At 37.3% G+C, this 19,911-nt stretch overlaps 3 protein-coding genes across 3 annotated transcripts in view; 1 reads left to right on the forward strand and 2 right to left on the reverse strand.

Annotated features, from left to right (window-relative positions):
* Positions 1–13,637, reverse strand: part of LOC134741550 (large ribosomal subunit protein uL22m) — a 115,336-nt gene extending 101,699 nt beyond the window's left edge. Inside the window, exon 1 of the mRNA XM_063674375.1 lies at positions 13,633–13,637. The gene's annotated coding sequence lies outside the window, so the exon portion shown is untranslated. The remainder of the gene's footprint in view (positions 1–13,632) is intronic.
* The window catches only part of LOC134741530 (uncharacterized oxidoreductase YrbE-like), a 445,968-nt gene that overhangs the window by 182,319 nt on the left and 243,738 nt on the right, over positions 1–19,911 (reverse strand). The gene's annotated exons all lie outside the window — the stretch shown is intronic.
* Positions 1,889–18,473, forward strand: LOC134741785 (sodium- and chloride-dependent glycine transporter 1-like). Its single transcript, XM_063674679.1, has 13 exons — positions 1,889–1,927; positions 2,147–2,306; positions 9,140–9,427; positions 9,860–10,013; positions 11,397–11,529; positions 13,083–13,217; positions 15,336–15,439; positions 15,642–15,879; positions 15,969–16,097; positions 16,700–16,909; positions 17,079–17,252; positions 17,620–17,805; positions 18,336–18,473. The coding sequence occupies exons 1-12, from the start codon at positions 1,889–1,891 to the stop codon at positions 17,767–17,769; spliced, it is 1,914 nt and encodes a 637-aa protein (XP_063530749.1). The 3' UTR covers positions 17,770–17,805; positions 18,336–18,473.

The raw sequence follows: 19,911 nt of genomic DNA on the forward strand, positions 1-19,911 counted from the left end.
CAATAATTTTAAATTGAAAAAAAAAAATCAAACGAAGGGGCATAGCTGTGGTTGATATAGATCGTAGCTTATCGACGCCTGCAACTCCAGAGGTTTTACATGCGCGTTACCGACCCTAACGCTCCGCACCCTCATTGAGCTCTGGCAACCTTACTCACCGGCAGGAACACTTTGGAGTAGGGTCTACTCGTGTTATTTGGCTGCGGTTTTCTGTAAGGTACTTCCTACTTACTTACCCACTTCCCCAGTTGGGCTCTGCTCTTGATCTGGATTCTGGAATGACATCCGCTGTGCTGTGGCCTACCACCACAGGTCACCTAATTTTCTAAAGACATAGCATTAGCATAGTCGCGCTACCCCGTCTGCCACGCAGGGTGTATTTTTAAAATGAAATTTTTACGTCATTTTCCTGGTCTGTTTTTTCTTTCGATTTTGTCAAAAATAACTATGACATAAGAAACACCTTCGAAATAGAATTTGAATGACACATTAGGCACCTATTATAAATAAATAATTTAGAAACAATAATTATTTGAAATCAATTGGACCAGGAATATGACGCCAGCACTGCTATTTTTTGGTTGTTTGGAGAAAATAATCACCAGTTATGAAAGAAATTTGAGATAGGCGTTGAAGGGTATAAAATGCATCAGCTAAAAGTTAATAATTTATTATCAATGAGAGTTTGAAATAATTTGGGCCAGGAAAATGACGCCTTTATAAAATAGGCTAAAATTTTAATCTAATGTAATATTTGTTAATAAATGCATTAAGGAAGTGCTTAAATCCCCAGTTTATACTTGTTTGAACCATATAAATATTTTTCCCCTCACTAGCTCGGAAAGTTGTCTTTTATCCTTTAAAACAAGCGGGGAAAAACGCATTTTATCCACTAGTGGGGAAAGTAATTTGACCTTGGATGGAGCATGTTTAAGTAGCTTGACAGATAACAAAACGTAAAACGCTCATAATAATGATTCGTTTGATATTAATTATCATTAAACAAATGGTTTGAGAATCTAATAAAAAATACCAAGTTTAGCTTTATTCAATGACTTTTATGTCATAAACCTTAAAGTTCCATAAGAAACGTTTGTTTTTTAATAATGATGTTAAATATAATTCTGAACGCACAAGTTGAGTCGATGCAATTTCAAAACGCATCATTGACATTTCATACGTCAGAAATGTCAACATTGTCAACAAAATTTTTACTTAAAAACTTCTCACGTAAAATACAGAATTTCCAGTTTTTTGTTATAATATCGTAAAAAAATGAGTGATTTCAGTGATGAAGATGATCTAACGCCTGTGGATGTTGCACTTTCCTCGCTATAGTGAGGTGAAAAGTTTTGTGTTTCACACTTGCTACGCTCAGGATTCTATTTTAGAACCATTCGATTCGCTCGTGGTTCAACTTTAGAATCCTTTCGCTTGCTCGTGTTTCAATTCCACACTCGCGGGTAAAATACAACTTTTCACCCTTGTATAACAAATAACTATATTATAGCTATATTCGTAATTTTCCTTGGTAATAAAACCAGGAAAATGACGCCAGGAAGGTGACGACAATTAATGTTTTTTTACGACTACGGTTAAATGATATACCTACATATTGTACGTGTTATCTATACACAGAAATAAAAGGTTACTCCAGTCGGCGGACCGGGCTCGATCTAGAAACATCGGTGGCTCGAAGAAGTTTTTGCTATGAAAAATGCTTTATTGTTGTGTCAAATTGTGTGACAAGAACACTAACACTAAAAGCTGGTGTACAAAAAATGGCATTTCGTTTCACAGGTAAACCGATTTTTAGAGATTTGGATAAATTTTAATTTAAACGTCTCATTAAATGAGGCAGCGCTTCGAACTCGATGATATTCTTGTGATGTCTGACGCCCACGTGTCTTTGAAGGGACTAATCACGGTACGAGACTCGCTCACCTCGTCCCCCGCACCCCTGTATTTTTGGCAGCATCTGTTTCATAAAATAATATTGCTCTGAGCTACGTCTTTAGAAAATTAGGTGGTCTGTGCCTACCACAAAGCGAGATGACATCCACAGTGCCCATACCTCTCTATTGGACGCAGTTTAGGGACATACCCGGGTCCAAATTTTACCGTAATCAATTTGTTTTGTACGTAGAGTAAAGAAGAGTCGGATGTGGAGGCTCCGGCAGAAGAGGCGGAGCCCGAGCGGGGGAACTGGACGGGCCGGTTCGACTTCCTGCTGTCGCTGCTGGGTTACAGCGTCGGGCTCGGCAACGTGTGGCGCTTCCCTTACCTCTGCTACAACAACGGGGGAGGTGAGTTCCAGGGGCCTGCCGCGAAAATACTAACCAATTTCGTTATCTGCCTTTATATATCTAACGCTCTTGCATAATTCAGAGGCAAATAAATGAACACGTCTTCTTAGTGTCATTGCTAAGCGTGAGCTGCCAGTTGGTCTCGGCATTCGTTTAGCGCGTCTTTTTTACCTTTGTTTCTTTTTTCAGTTGATTTATACTTTTCAGTGCCAACCATTGCGTATTTTACCACAAGCGTGTTTACACTAACTATATAATAGTAGTTCGCCCCGAACGGAAAACTCGCGGTTCATCAAATAGATCAGATCAATTGAATGCACCTACCCCAGGCACCTTCTCGTACTTAGTCGGCAAAGGATCGAAAACCGCGTGCGATTTATTGCAAGGCAAAGAGTAGTATATATAGTATATAGGATTTAAGTCACCATAAAATAAACTGTATCTGTGGTAAGCCGTTATCTTTCTTGTCAAATGTCTAATACCTATTAAACTCATTATAACTAAAACTAATAACTACAATTATAACAACTAAAGATAACAATTAAAAATACCTATCAAAATTTTGTGCCCTTGGTATGTTACCTACCTATACCTATATTAAGTATATTATGTTTATTTTATTTCGTTTTATCTTGCTAATTATTTTAAAATTGTAAGTTAAACAGAGCACTTTCATTTGATACCAAACCGACCAAACGGGACCATACTTTCTTGCAAATAAGATGACCAGAATAGCAAGACCCCTCACAAACAGCTTTTTGGCCTTCTAGGCTCTTCTAGCTCCAAAATCACTTGATGGAGCCTGCCAGTGTTGGCCGTAATTGTTAATTTTAATTAACCATTGATCAATTTTATTAACCATTAGTTCCGCCATTAACCAATTGCATTAAAGTTAATTCGGATTAAAGTTAATTCGGATTAAATTTTTGAGACGTTAATGGCCATTGAAGTTAATTCGGATTAACTTTAATTCGGATTAACTTCAATGGCCATTAAAGTTTCAAAAAATTAATTAGAATTACTCTCAATTGCATTAACGTCTAATAAAATTACATTCGTGATATTTTAAAATGAGACAGCAAAATGACCCTGACTGAACCCTGGCAGTAGTAGCAGTACCTACCTACTACCTAGTAGAATTCTGGTTTGGTGCAACACAGACATACGCGGTTTTGGTCATTTAAATCGTCTTGATGAGCACTTCGGAGAGCCGTACCCATGATAGAGCTGATGCTGAACCCTGGCAGTACCTAATGGATCTAAGGTTTGGTGCAACATAGGCACACGCTGTTTTAGTCATCCGACTCGTCTTGATGAGCACTTCGGAGAGCCATACCAATGATAGAGCTGATGCTGAACCCTGGCAGTACCTAATGGATCTAAGGTTTTGTGCAACATATGCCTATATGCACTTAAGTGCTCATCAAGACGAGTCGGGTGACTAAAACAGCGTGTGCCTATGTTGCACCAAACCTTAGATCCACTAGGTACTGCCAGGGTTCAGCATCAGCTCCATTATGGGTACTGCTCTCCTAAGTGCTCATCAAGACGAGTCGGGTGACTAAAACAGCGTGTGCCTATGTTGCACCAAACCTTAGATCCACTAGGTACTGCCAGGGTTCAGCATCAGCTCTATCATGGGTACCGCTCTCCTAAGTGCTCATCAAGACGAGTCGGGTGACTAAAACAGCGTGTGCCTATGTTGCACCAAACCTTAGATCCATTAGGTAGTGCCAGGGTTCAGCATCAGCTCTATCATGGGTACTGCTCTCCTAAGTGCTCATCAAGACGAGTCGGATGACTAAAACAGCGTGTGCCTATGTTGCACCAAACCTTAGTTCCGCTAGGTACTGCCAGGGTTCAGCATCAGCTCCATTATGGGTACTGCTCTCCTAAGTGCTCATCAAGACGAGTCGGGTGACTAAAACAGCGTGTGCCTATGTTGCACCAAACCTTAGATCCACTAGGTACTGCCAGGGTTCAGCATCAGCTCTATCATGGGTACCGCTCTCCTAAGTGCTCATCAAGACGAGTCGGATGACTAAAACAGCGTGTGCCTATGTTGCACCAAACCTTAGATCCATTAGGTACTGCCAGGGTTCAGCATCAGCTCTATCATGGGTACGGCTCTCCGAAGTGCTCATCAAGACGATTTAAATGACCAAAACCGCGTATGTCTGTGTTGCACCAAACCAGAATTCTACTAGGTAGTAGGTAGGTACTGCTACTACTGCCAGGGTTCAGTCAGGGTCATTTTGCTGTCTCATTTTAAAATATCACGAATGTAATTTTATTAGACGTTAATGCAATTGAGAGTAATTCTAATTAATTTTTTGAAACTTTAATGGCCATTGAAGTTAATCCGAATTAAAGTTAATCCGAATTAACTTCAATGGCCATTAACGTCTCAAAAATTTAATCCGAATTAACTTTAATCCGAATTAAATGGCTAATGGTTAATGGCCATTAACCTTTTTAATTGTTAATTTTTAATGGTTAATGGCATTAGCGTTCGGCCAACACTGGAGCCTGCTCATAATTTAATGACTAAAATATAATGCCCTGAACCAATTTCATTTAAGTTAGAACAAATTTACTTATGTTATTGTCTATTAAACTATCCTCTGATAGTTCAGCTTAAAAACATCGAAATACCGGGACGTGACGTGCCCCTAGCCATCTGTGTGTTCCAAGTTGAATGTAAGAACTTCACTTCGCTCGCTCGTTCGATTACAGAATAATTATAAATTAATGCGTTAATCCATGTAAACTTAACAACTGATGTGTTATTTTGTAATCAATTATGAACGGTAACAAAACGTCATAACGATTATGGCGAATGTACTTACCACATTCGCACCTCACTGATTAACTTCTTCACTGCATGCAAAGTATGTTTAATTACGAGTTACAGTTAATTGCCGCAACGTAGGTGTTAATGATAAACGTAAAAGTAACTAGCAATTCTTTTATCAATAAAATGTTTACCTACATTATGTAAGTAGCTAGTTATTTTATCATCCTTTATATGTGAGACCCAGCAAGCTCGGCCAAATTGCACCTTCCCATACAAACGTAGTTTCGCTCTCATTTAACTACGTGTTGGATTGTAATGAAACTTTGCACATACAATGACATGAGGTATATCTAGGTCTGAAATTAGTTTATATAGCTCCAGTTTATAAAACTAACGAAATTAAGCAAAAACAAGTTTTGTATGAGAAACTTAGTCGCTGTATTTTTTAACGATTGTATCTAATTTCAAACATAGACCTTATCCTTATGTACCTAAGTACAAAGTTCTAGAGCAATCTAGCAAGTCGTTTTAAAATGAGAGCGGAATTACGTTTGTATGGAGAACCGAGCCTGCCGGAGACCCTTAAGAAAGTATATAGCTCAAATATATATGTATACCTATGTAAGTTTGCGTGCAATCTAATTAATTAGAAAACCTTTGATCAAAAACGCCTTGTCAGCACAAGGCAATAGGGTAAACCCACCCTAAACGCCGCCGCTTTAGTAGGACTTGCGGTCAGTTATGTTGTTATGTAAGTGACAAGTAAGTTGCCTGCTATACAGTTTTAGGGATAGGGTTTTGTTTCGTAGCCAAATGGCAAAATCGGAACCCTTATATGTATATATTTCATAATTCATTTATTGCATTATGCATTTGCATATTGCATCCATGGCGTTTTTTTTACACAATACCTAACAATAAATGTGAATAAACATAATTTTTTATTTGAATAAATATAAACCCTTATAATATCACTTTGTTGTCCGTCCGTCTGTCCGTCTGTCCGTCCGTCTGTCCGTCTGTTTGTCAAGACCCTTTATCTCGGAAATGCGTGGAGATATCGAGTTGAAATTAAGACCATAGGCTCAGGTCTATGGCCCTTTGAAGCTGTGAAAAAATGTTGTTATGTTGATTGTTTATGCTGCAAAAAACGTATATTTCGACACTATAGATAGATAGATAAGCGTTTATTTGTTTGCTGCAAATACACACAATTTAGAAATATCGACAAACAGAAAATCAAGGGAATCAAAATTTATAGGGTACTTCCCGTTGACCTAGATCTATGAAATTTGGCAAGTAATATCGTCATACACTACACAACAATTACAGGGAAAAATCTCAAAACTAAAAATTTGTAAAAAAAAAGTTTTTGTACGGAACCCTTAGTGGGCGAGTCCGACTTGCACATCCGATTTTTTTGTAAATAATTATAGTCTAACCCGTTCGTATAAAAATACCGCAAATCGATGTACAGGTTAGCCGTTTGGCACACACAACATACTAGAGGCCAAAACAAAATTTTTGACGCGCAGTTCCTAAAAAAATTTCGCTGGGGGGGGGGGGAGTGGTAAAACATTATTTTTTTGTATGGAAAATTTTTTTTTTCCAAAACCTATCGTATGTGGTATCATACGAAAGGGCTTTTTGAGGAGTTTCAAAAAATATATCACATCATTACATTTCGGGCATTTTTTTTTAACTAAGACAAAAAGAATTTTCGAAACATACCAAGTTTGGGCTCCTTCAGATTCAGACACGATATGGCTGATTTTTTTGTACAATATACCATAAATGATACGTAATATCCTCATGTCTAACTCCAAGAAAGCAATTTTGAAAATAATATCATTAACAATTTTTTTTTTTTTTTCAATTTTACAAAGTGACACAGTTCTACTTCAATACCTATTTCACGAGACTTATGGAACTATACTGCAGATACGGTACATATTAATCATAAAATGATACGTAATATCCATATATCGAACGGGATACCTCTTTAACCCTTTAACTGCGCCTTTCATCAGTTGGTATATAGGTAGTTTGTTTAGTTTTTGACACAAAATATCAAGATTGTATCCTTCAGATACGCTATACCCTATCGATTTTTCTTTGTACAATATACCACAAATGATACGTAATATCTTATTATCTAACCCCAAGAAAGCAATTTTGAAAATAATTTCATTTAGTTTTTTTTTTTTTTCTGTCTGGAGGAGTCAGCCATATCGTGTCTGGAGGAGCCCAAACTTGGTATGTTTCGAAAATTCTTTTTGTTTTAATTTAAAAAAAATGCCCGAAATGTAATGATGTGATATATTTTTACAATCGCCTCAAAAAGCCCTTTCGTATGATACCACACTAGGTTTTTGAAAAAAAAAAATCCATACAAAAAAAGAAATGTTTTACCACTCCCCCCCCCCCCCAGCGAAATTTTTTTAGGAACTGCGGGTCAAAAATTTTGTTTCGACCTCTAGTATGCGTGTGCCAAACGGCTAACCTGTACATCGATTGGCGCTATTCCTTTGAAATTGGGGTCTAGCGGCTTCCGCTATTACTAGTGGCTCTGTGAGCTGTAGTAGACCTCGCGATCATAGATTAAAACTGAATCCGCCATTTTGAAAATGTACAAAAACTGTATCGACAAGGAAATCTTTTTAATTAATGAAACTTCTCATAAAAAAATACTAAAATTGGTTGAGAAATGCGACCTGTAGAGGAGAACATCCGGACGAAAGCATACCATAATTACCATACGAAACGAAAGGATGCGAAAGCATTTTTGGCCAAGCTGAAAGGGAAACGTTCTCGCTAACGCTTGGTCGATTGCATGTATCTCATCTCAACCCATGAGTTTCTTTATCTTTAATTATACAAATATCTTTTATTTTCTCGTTGACTTGCATGAACTTTTAAATGTACATCTGCTGGTCTCCCGCGATACAGGCCTAGCCCAGTGCGGGGACTCCTGAAAACTCCGTAGTCAACCAAGTTATGCACGAACTCTTAGAAACAACTGCTGTGTTCTTTGTCTGTGTACTTTTTGTGCAATATTTCTTTAAATATTTTATCAAATCTTTAATTAGGTATAAAATGATGCAGATTATTATCTTATATTGAAGTTGAAATAAACTGAAATAATATAATATTTTCATAGAAAATAATTTAATTTGTTCTTAGAGTATATATTGAAGTTCGATAATTCTTCTGTCGAATGGTCATTCCATTTGTTGGTGAAATCAAAGAGCAAGGTGCAGGGGGCAATTTCGATTACGGGAAATTTCAACTAATCGAAATATCTTCCATGGTTCACATGGTTTCACATTATTGACTAGAGTGCCATATATGTCCCGATAGCGAAAAAGATTGTTCATAATTTCACCAGTAAAAATTGCGAATGGCAAAAATCGCGATCTGGAAAAAACGATTTTCGGAAGAGAGTTAAGTACACACTCATATTTTGTTATTATTCGCCCGAGCGTCTCACTCGCGCCTAACATGTACGAACTTATGTGTATATATTTTGTTATTATTCGCCCGAGCGTCTCACTCGCGCCTCATGTACAAACTTATGTGTATACATTTTTTTCATATCAATTTGCCATCAAAAATAAAACTATGAAAACGGATTATATCGCGTATATTGAATTTATAATACATCCCGACGTTTCGAACTCTTTACAGCGTTCAGTCACCCGTTGACCACGAACGCTGTAAAGAGTTCGAAACGTCGGGATGTATTATAAATTCAATATACGCGATATAATCCGTTTTCATAGTTTTATTTCATGAGTAACTATCGCGGTAACCGAAGACAATATTTTGCCATCAAAAGTTTGAATTGGCCTTAAAGCAGTAACTAAGTAATACATGGTAGCAATGTGGTAGCAGTAATTCTGATACGTTGTGTAATTTTTTTTTTCTAGCGATTTACTTAAGTATAGTGATCGATCTTGATTTGATTTCAGAGAATTGTTTATTTGAGTATCGGCCAGGCCCTTTTTTGCAAATTAACATTGATTTTTATTTTCAGGTGCATTCCTTATTCCGTTCACCGTGATGCTCATTATAGCGGGTCTCCCGCTTATGTTCATGGAGCTCTCTTTTGGGCAGTACGCCGCCCTGGGCCCCGTGGCTGTCTACAACCAATTTTGTCCTCTCTTCCGTGGGCTTGGCTACGGCATGGTCATCGTTTCCAGCATTGTAATGCTGTATTACAACCTCATAATAGCCTGGACTATATACTACATGGCTGTCTCAATCACCAGCATCTTTTATGAACTGCCGTGGCAGAATTGTGACGCCGACTGGAGCACTGAACGTAAGTAGAGTCGTTTTATAAGTTTCTAACTTTGAGTATATCATGTCAAGGATTGAAGTTCATTGGGACCAAGTAACCCCTTAATGCAAGCCAGTTACTACGGAAATCAAGTTATTACACCTATCCTATATATATTCATTTATAAATATTATTTTGCTGACAGCCTATTCAAAACTATACATAGTTCACTGACCAGCAACCTGGATTGATAAAATTTTGAATAAAAACAATAATTTAATGATTTTTCTTAAGATACCTGAAAGTCAAGGTCACGCCGATTTCACGCCCAAAACACGCCGCCGCCGATCAATTTTTAATCGGCGCACGTCTAAGCCGCAATATACCTATAATTGTTTCTTGGTAATTATTGTAACGACACTTGTAGATAAAATGGTACCTTTACTTTACATAATGATACCTTTCTTATTTTAGATTGTTATTCATATGAGGAAGCCGACTTATGTGAAGCACAGAATGGAACGTATTACCTGAGAAAATGCTTCAACCAGACTTACACCATTGCTCATAATATCAGTGCATTAGCAGAATCGGCCCTGAGGCGGCCACCGGCGGAGGAGTACTTCACGTAAGTTACGAGTACCAAGAAATCCAAACCCCGCAGGCTAGGAAGTTTGTTCAAACGCTAAAGGAAGCAAGTGTTTATACCTAATACTAGCCCATGTGATCCATATTCCAGATATTTTGAATTGTGTGAAATGACTGCGTAGTGCGTATACTTAATAGTAAACAACAAGGGATGAAAGTGGATGAAAGGCACAAATGGGTGCTTATATCCGAGTTTATTAAACACTACTTTTTATTTCGAATACGAGGAGAGTAAAATACGTGTGTATTGTGCATTTTAGAAAACCTGACTAAGTAAATACATTTAATGAGGTCGCTTTCACTGAATAATTAAGGTAAAATAATAGTTATGGAATCGGGCGTTAAATATGAGAATGGAAATTACACGACAAATCCTTTAGGAACACAACTTACTTTGAAAATCTTAAAAAATAAAGACATTGGAAACTACAACGTAAGTTACGTACTAACCACTTTCATTCAACCACACGTTATCCCATTTACCTACCCATTGTATATTATAAATAATCATTCTGCTACTTACGAGTAGGTTTGTATTTGGTCGTCCCGCTTATTGCTCGACCTACAAAGTTATTTAAGTACCTACATACAGGATGAAATTTTAACCACCGTTCATAGTGTTCATACTCTACGTAGTGACTTTATAGGTCATACTGAACAACTTTTATTATGGGACCAATGCCGAAATCGCGAAAAATTTTTTGGCTGTTTCATATATTCCGGCTGATTTCTATGGGACCGCCAAAAAATTTTTCGCGATTTCGGCATTGGTCCCATAATAAAAGTTGCTCGGTATGACCTATAAAGTCACTACGCAGAGTATGAACGGTGGTAAAATTTCACCCTGTATGTTTTTGTTACTAATATAATTTTTATTGTTTTTGCCTAATAAGCACCCAAGTGTATTATGATTGTTATAATTTTGGATAGGAATATCACACCATACTTATTTGATATGCCTAAACGTCGCCAGGCAAATCGTCAAACGTTGAGGTTTGAACGATATGGCTGGTAGTCGCTAGTCAGATCATGAAATGTCGGAACCTTCAAACCCTCAAATCCTCTCCCCCTCAGCACCAGGGTTACGGCCGGGGACTTTTGATATGTTCACCTCCTAACTAGTCCAAACAAAGCTACGAAGTCAAAAATTGTGTTCCAAGCATTTCCCTCTATGACTTTTTTTGGCCATTTATTTCCTGGCCTATATGGCTTCAACATAAATGTTTAAATACTACTAACTAAGTAGTTAAATTAGTCAGCTTCTATTTCGAAGCAACGCCATGACAAGAATTTGGCACGGAGCGTGGATAGCACGATGTAGCATTAGTTTACCATTAAGCAAGTTCATTACTTTTAATTGCAGTAACAAGGTGCTCGGGCTTTCATCGGGGATAGAAGAAACAGGTCACATAAGATTGGACATGGCGGCGTGCTTATTTGCTGCTTGGCTTATTGTTTTCCTTTGCTTGTGCAAAGGGGTGCAGTCATCTGGAAAGGTATCAGGAAATTGTGAACGTATTGTAGACTAGGGTGACTACGGGGTTAGACAAAGAAACCCGGCTACTTTAATAACTTTTGAAGTAGGTAACTAATATATTAATTAGTTATTTGTTTTACAAGAGGGCAAAGTTGTTGTTAAATTCTTCATACGCGTATACATTACTTTTTCTACTATACAAGCTTAATATGTAATTAAACAAAATTAGGTAAGGGCCAGTTACACCAACCACAATTAACAGACTGATTAACGTAAAGCAGCAGAGAACTATGAAACTTTCCATACAATAAAATTTAGCGAACGGTAATATGGTGAAAGACGGTTTGGTGCAACCGACTCTAAGTATCTCAGTAGGTAGATAAAAGCATAGAACAAAAGACATCAATAACCTTTTTTAGTAAAATAAAATTAAATAATCAATTTATTTCAGGCATAATATAACCCATATAAATTATGTGTAAGTAACTTACATACCTAATAAAAACACGTTAAATAGTACAATTACAAGACAAACCGGACAAAACCGGATGAGCCTTATAATTTAAATACAACACAACAAATTATATTATTATCATTAAGATTCTTAATACAAATATATTACTTTGCTACACCTTTGCTTTGTTATTTGTTTGCTTTTATGCACTCCGCATATTGATCCAATTTTGAAGCATCGGTGAGTCCCATATCTCAGCAAACACTCTTAGGATACTATTTGGACTCCTTCAGCCTACCGAGCAAGGAGGCACACCGCACAGCGCTTTCTCATGATCGCATGAAAGCCATCCACGCCTGGCTCCGCAAACATGCCCGACCACTGCACCTCCGTACAAGTCCAAGTAGCACCCTAAATTAAATCATCATCATCATCATCATCATGTCAGCCGATAGACGTCCACTGCTGGACATAGGCCTCCCCCAAGGCTCGCCACTCCGACCGATCCTGTGCCGCTCGCAACCACCGAATTCCCGCGACCTTCACCAGGTCGTCGCTCCATCTTGTTGGAGGCCTACCGGCAGTTCGTCTTCCGGTACGCGGACGCCACTCCAGAACCTTCCGGCCCCACCGGCCATCAGTTCTGCGAGCAATGTGCCCCGCCCACTGCCACTTAAAGTTTGCAATTCTGCGAGCTATGTCGGTGACCCTAGTTCTACTGCGGATATCATCATTTCTGACTCTATCACGCAGAGAAACCCCGAGCATAGCTCTCTCCATTGCCCTTTGCGTGACCTTGAGCCTTCTTATGAGATTAAATGCGTTATTGTAAAAAGAAGCTCGTTGATGTCTTTTGTTTTATCGTTTTTTTCGGTCCTCTTGATGCCCTCGTGATTGCTCAAATTCATTATATATTATGTAGTTCACTAAAGAGTTTGGTATAAGTATCATTATATTTGAGTCGGGAGCCCATATTAGTAAAACATTACACTCTCTTTTTTGGGCAGTCGTGTAAAAAGGTACGCGATTATAGTTTGGTATACGAAGTCTTAATTCATGCATTAAAGTCGACGAGTAGAAAAACAGTAGAAAAGGCTGTCATGTTGGTAAATTTGCAGGTCGTGTATTTCACTGCACTGTTTCCGTACGTTGTGCTGGTGATTTTGTTCTTCCGCGGAGTGACATTGCCAGGCGCTGGGACCGGAATTATGTTTTACCTCACACCGGATTTTACTCAACTAGCAAACGCTCAAGTACGTAAAGTTAATTTAAGTGTCGAGCTATAAGTAATTTCTATGCTAAGTACAATTATACAATGTGCCCGCTTGGAATCCGAAACACTTTAACCACGCAGTCCTGAGGTGATAATAGGAACTATGCTTTTTAAATATTTTCTTTCTTCCATACAAAATACATATTGATATCAATTGCGTCTCTAGTGTAAAAGCGTGCCTTAGAACTTTCTCGCTATCTCTTTTTATTTTTATAAGAGACAATGTCATGCTGTGATTTTTCATTTTTAGGCATAGATTATACAATTATTAAAAAAAAATCTCATAATAGATACTCCTTAAGAGGAAAGGGGACGGCCGCTTCACCATACAAACGTAGTCCCCATTTTTCTGTCTGGATGTGGACATTATGGAAAATATTTTTGCATAATTTGATGTATATTAACCATAGATATGCCTTTCGTTTGACTTTTTTTCGATTTTTTTGACTATTGTAAAAATTGGGAGCCAAACACAGATTTTATACAAATTTTTAAATGCTCCTAAATTAAAAATTCGAAAAAAATTAAACGTAGGGGCATAGCTATGGTTGATATACAACGAATTGTGTCAAAATGTTTTCAATAATGTTAATATCCAGGGAGGAAAATGAGGACTACTTTTGTATGAAAAGGCGATTTCGCGCGGGCGTTTTGGGTCCCTTTTTATAGTTTTTCGTAAATAACTCTTAAACAGTGGCTCGTAGCTAAAAAATATTCTATTCTATTACATACGTAATCTACATAAAAAAAATTTACAAAAAAGATTTAGTACACTTTTTCGCTATATCTAGGATTAACATTTCAAAATATATTAAAGTGAGAAAGTTACTTATAATTTGCACTGTTGATTTTTTTAGTTTTTTGTAAATAACTCGTAAACGGTAGCCCATAGCAAAAAAATTGTCTTTTACGTAAATAATATGTATAAAATTTCCTACAAAATAAATATACAGGGTGTCCCAAAAATATCACGTCAAACTGACACTATAGGTAGGACACCAGCATACAGCCTGGTGACAAACAGACGGACAGAAAGACGTACAGACAGACGGACAGACGGACGGACAGACGGAAGGACAGACGGACGGATTTTGCGAAAGCCACGTTGTTTGTTTGGATAATAAAATAAAATAACTTGAATTAAATAACGAATCGAAGAACGCTGTTTATCTAATATGCATAAATAGTTCAAATATTTGGAATATAAATAATTTTCTATATTTATTTGTTTCGTCTGTAATTCTTTTTTATGGAGGGTTTTGACGAGTGAGTATTTTAGCTTTTCTGATAAAATACTGGCTTCAAAAGAAATGTTTACAAATTATGCTCAGGGCTTTACTTTATACATAGAGGATTATTTAATGGTTTGTGTTGATATTTCATAATAACTAACCGATATTACAATTTTTTAAACAAAAATAGAAATGTTTCAAAAGCCAAGCTGAATTAAGCGTAAAATACTTTTTTTTTTATATATTATAGGACACCACAGTAAGCTCAAGAAGGCTTGTGTTGCAGGTACTCAGACACAAACAACGATATATATATAATATACAAATATATAAACACATAGAAAAAACCCCAAGACTCAGGAACAAATATCTGTGCTCATCACACAAATACATCCCGAATCCCGTCCCAGGACCATCGGCTTCACAGGCAGGGTCACTACCCACTAGGCCAAACCAGTCGTTCAGATTCCTCGCGGGCACCGTGTATTGTATTTTATCTATAATCATAAACCCTCTGATGCGTTAATTACGTAAATTACGACCAGCATAAAAATAAACAGTTTTGTTACAACAAATTCCTTATCTGTGAAAATGTTTTAATACAACAAAATCGATTTCCTAATTAAATAAAAATTTGGGCATTCTTTTTGTTTTATTTTAATTCAATTTTATTAACAGTGTAACTATTTCACTTGCTCATTAGGGGAAGCGGTCATTCAAATATACCTAACTACCTACCTCTAATACCTAATACTAACTGAACTATCACTAGACTATCATACTCTTTTTTTTCTTGAACCGAGTTGTTTCTAATTTTAATAATATACTCGTAATTCTATAGTATAATTAATACCGCGATATTTCAGGTGTGGGGTGACGCTGCCGTGCAAATATTTTTCGCCCTTAGCCCGGCATGGGGTGGACTCATTACTTTATCATCTTACAACAAATTCTCAAACAACTGCTACATGTAAGTGAAATCAAAACAATTTTCATTTTATTTTTGACACGCCTAGTCTTTTTGTATTTTCTAAGATATTAATTACCTACCTATTATATATTTAATTAATGTTAGAAGAGATTTTTTGTATGCAACAGTTTTCACCCTTAACTCAACAAAATTGGCCAAGTCAATGTCAAATGATTAAAAAAAAACCTTTTTTGCTTTACAGTGACTCATTGATAGTTGCGGCTTCCAACATATTAACGTCATTTTTCGCCGGACTGGTAATTTTCTCCGTGATTGGATTCCTGGCACATGAACTGGAAGTGGAAGTGGACAAAGTTGTTGACCAAGGTGCTGGACTGGCATTCATTGTGTATCCTGAAGTAGTGACGAGGCTGCCTGTGTCGCCACTTTGGTCAATCCTCTTCTTCGTAATGCTGCTGACCCTTGGACTCGATTCTCAGGTAGGTACCTACTTTGCTGACATTTAATTATCTTTTTCTTTACCGGCAGTAAAAATTTTGATTTTAAATGTATTTATTTCCTTTTCAAGTTTGCTCTTATGGAGACCGTAACAACCGCTATCTTGGATAGATTTCCTAACTTGAGACAGAAGAAAGTGTGGGTTGTACTGGCAGTTGCTGTCTTCGGCTATTTGGGCGGACTTATCTTTACTACTAACGTAAGTTATCTTCTATCTCTATCGGACTGATTAAATATTGGCTGAGCGAAGCGAGGTCTTCAGGTCAATTACACACACATTCACGTTTTTATATTTGTAATGTTTGTTACTGAACCCTCGACATAACAAGGCAGAGGTATCGTTATTAGGGTTCCGTAGCCAAATGGCAAAAAACGGAACCCTTATGGATTCGTCATGTCTGTCTGTCTGTCTGTCCGTCCGTATGTCACAGCCACTTTTTTCCGAAACTATAAGAACTATACTGTCGAAACTTGGTAAGTAGATGTATTATGTGAAAATGATTCTAAAATAAGAACATGATAAAACTAAAAAAAAAAATATGATGTACATTACCATGCAAACTTCCACCGAAAATTTGTTTGAAAGAGATCTAGTAAGTAGTTTTTTTTAATACGTCATAAATCGTAAACCGCAATTTACCTTTCACTTAACGTTTCACATAAAAAATACATTGTTTAAATTGTGTAATGTACGGAACCCTCGGTGCGCGAGTCCGACTCGCACTTGGCCGGTTTTTTTAGCTTTAGAGTCAGAAAACGGGACTTGACAACACCTTCGCCTAATAATAACAGTTATTGCAGAGTGGGATGTACTGGCTCCAATTAATGGATAAATACGCGGCCAATTGGTCGGTGTTGATCATCGCAATTGGCGAGTGCATTCTGATCGCCTGGATTTACGGCGCCGAGAAGTTCTGTCGCGATATCCAGTGCATGATCGGACGGCAGTCCATGCTGTGGGTCATCTTCTGGAGCTCCATGTGGAGATGTATCACTCCTGCTGCTTTGGTGGTTTGTAGCCCTTACAAATTGATTACCTAATCATAGTCTTAATTCTAGGTAAAGTACGAGACTACGAGTACATAATACTTACCTATATATGTAAGAATTATCAATTTTAGATTTCTTGCAAATAAATTATTAGTAATAATAGTGGCATGTGTCCATGTTTTGACTGCAGTTCATCCTCGTGTTCAACTGGATCGAGTACAAGCCGGCATCGTATGGTCACTACGTTTACCCGATGTGGGCGGACGCCGTCGGCTGGATGCTGGGCGTGCTGCCCGTGCTCGTCGTCGTGATCATGGCCGTCGACAAAATCTGCAGCGGCCCTGACGACCTCACTATCATGGAGGTTTACAGCTTTTTCCATAATTAATTCATTGTGTTTTACTTAATAAATAATTGGTAATATAATAAATAAACGCTAAGGAACCACGATGGCTAATAATCAAGACTGATTTTAAAGATTAATAAAACTATAAATAACTGGATATTGGATCTAGATAGAATTTATTTTTTGTCTCACAATATATTTGAGTTTAAGCATGGAATGAGAAGACAGTGATCATATATAGAGGTGCCTAAAATTGTTTCACAAGTATATCTGTTTTTATTTTAAGGTAAAAGTTACAATGTTCGCCAAATTAACCATACCTAATGATGAAACTGTTAAGTATCTTCCTGTGTCTGTGGATATAAAGCTCTATTGATATTTACAGAAAGCTCGAGTACTAGCTCGCCCGACTGACGAATGGGGCCCGCCGGTCAAAGCAGGGGTGTGCGCAATTGCGCGGCGCTCGGTGCCCGAGCTGTCGCCGCCGGTTCTGCTGCTGCACGGCCGACCCGTGCTGCGCGAGCGCGGTGCTTGACCCCCGCATGCGCACCCTCTGATCGCCATGCGCAAGGTATATATTACCTTTCATATACATTATACAATTACACACTACGGACCAAAATGGGCCAGTTGCGGCTGACTGAGCAACACTTTTGACGAATAAATTGATACGTAAAAATGACACACACATACACACACATGTGGAGCTTAAGGTTGCGTTTCCACCAGAGATGTCCGAAGATGCGTAGCGTACCCCGTGTTTGTCATGAACCAATAGAAACACTTCATTCACCTATCCTCGCTCAGCGCAGCTCTATAAGCTCGGCGGAGCAAAGTTTTTGTACATACAAAATTACAAAACTAGGGAAGGATGTGTGCGAGGAATGTTATTTTAATAAATTGGTGTGACTTAATAATTGTATTATTATTTTTGTTTGTTTGCTTATGTTACTTTTAAATTAATTAAAGAATTGAAAAAATATTAAAAACGTGACGTACTTACGGACGTTAATCATTTAAATTCCAATGTTCGATCTATTTTTATTCATAGCATACTAGCAGTTAGGTTAAATCCCTACGACAAATATGTTTTTGTTACAGTTGTCTCAGGATGGCGGTGACAACACATCCATTACTAGCAGCATTGAGAACGAAATAAAGAAGTCTGGTCCAGGTATTTTAAAATCCACTAAAAACTCTATTAAGAAAAAAGTGCAGAATCTCAGCAATGAAAGTGACGACACGGTAAATGAACCATTGCTACATAAGAGTAAAGAGAAAAGTGAAATTGAAAAACAAAGTGCTAAAATGTTATTGTCAAAGACGAAGACTGATTTCGTAAGCGCGAAAGACAAAGATAACTTACTAGCACATGATAGAATTCCAAAGCCTTCAGTTACTGATTTAACAGGAATAACTCTATCGGCTGCATCTAATCATAATCATATGAATACCAATGTGTTTAACACCTCAGATGGAATAAAAAATACAATCACAGCTAAAACTCAAATACTAGTCGAGGTAGACACAAGTAAACCCTCAGGATATAGTCAGAGTCCGTTGATTTTTACTACAGCTAAAATACACACTGACGGCAAAATAAAACAAATGGAACCGGTGCAAGTAACCCCAGTTCCTATTTTATCAACCATCGAAGGTGGGATTGTGAAATCAGGCAACAACGTTAAAGAATTTGATAAAAGCAAAGACGAAGTAATATCTCCAGTGTCGCGAGTAACTTCAGTTTCTAACACATGTAAAACACTTGATAAAAAACTCAACGTATCGTTAAAAAAGAGTGATACCGCTAATGTATCATTAAAATGTTCACAAAACAAAGACAATGTCAATAAAATTAAAGAAAGTACACCATTCTGTACAACAACATCACAAATATCAAATACTAGTAAAAATCCGACGGAGGAGTCGGTAAGATCAAAAAATGCTGTTCCAACTAAACCAAATAAAGAAGATACAGAATATCCAATAAAAATACAAGTATCACAACAAGTATCTAACTTAAATGATATGTCTAATTCGGCTAAGAAAGATTATACAAAAACAGATCCATTACACAACAATTCCGCAACTAATAAAAGTTATGTAGATATAAACAAAAATGTTGACGGCACTCCAGAACCTAAAACCGTTGCTAAAAAAACATCGGAAAACAAAGAAGCTGAGCAGAGACTCACGCCACAACCATCCAGCAATATTTCTAGTTTGAAACACTCTAGCTCTAGTTCTAAAGAAGTGAAAACAGCCACGTGTTTTATAAAAAAATTAAAGGACACTAGGTCGGGTAATAGTCAAGACGGTAAAATTACGACATCTATGGTAAAGTCACCTGTCAAAGAACCAGAAAAAAATATAGTTAAGATTATAAATAAAACAAAACCCGCCACTGTTAATAATGCTGTAAATAACGCAGAGCGTAGTATTTTAAACACATCATTAACAGAAAAATCAATGCCAAATACTACAGCTTCAATTCCATTGAACACCTCAAGTACAATTAAATCAACAGAAAACCGTACTTGTACCACTTTAATACCAATGAAATCAAAATTGAGCACCACTGCAATTAGTAGTGAATTTCGATCACCCGTTCAAGAAAATGCGGATTCCACTAAGACTTCAAGTACAGCAAAACCTACAGGGATAAATAAAATCCATA

The sequence above is a fragment of the Cydia strobilella genome, chromosome 5, assembly GCF_947568885.1.
Source record: "Cydia strobilella chromosome 5, ilCydStro3.1, whole genome shotgun sequence".
Taxonomy (NCBI): domain Eukaryota; kingdom Metazoa; phylum Arthropoda; class Insecta; order Lepidoptera; family Tortricidae; genus Cydia; species Cydia strobilella.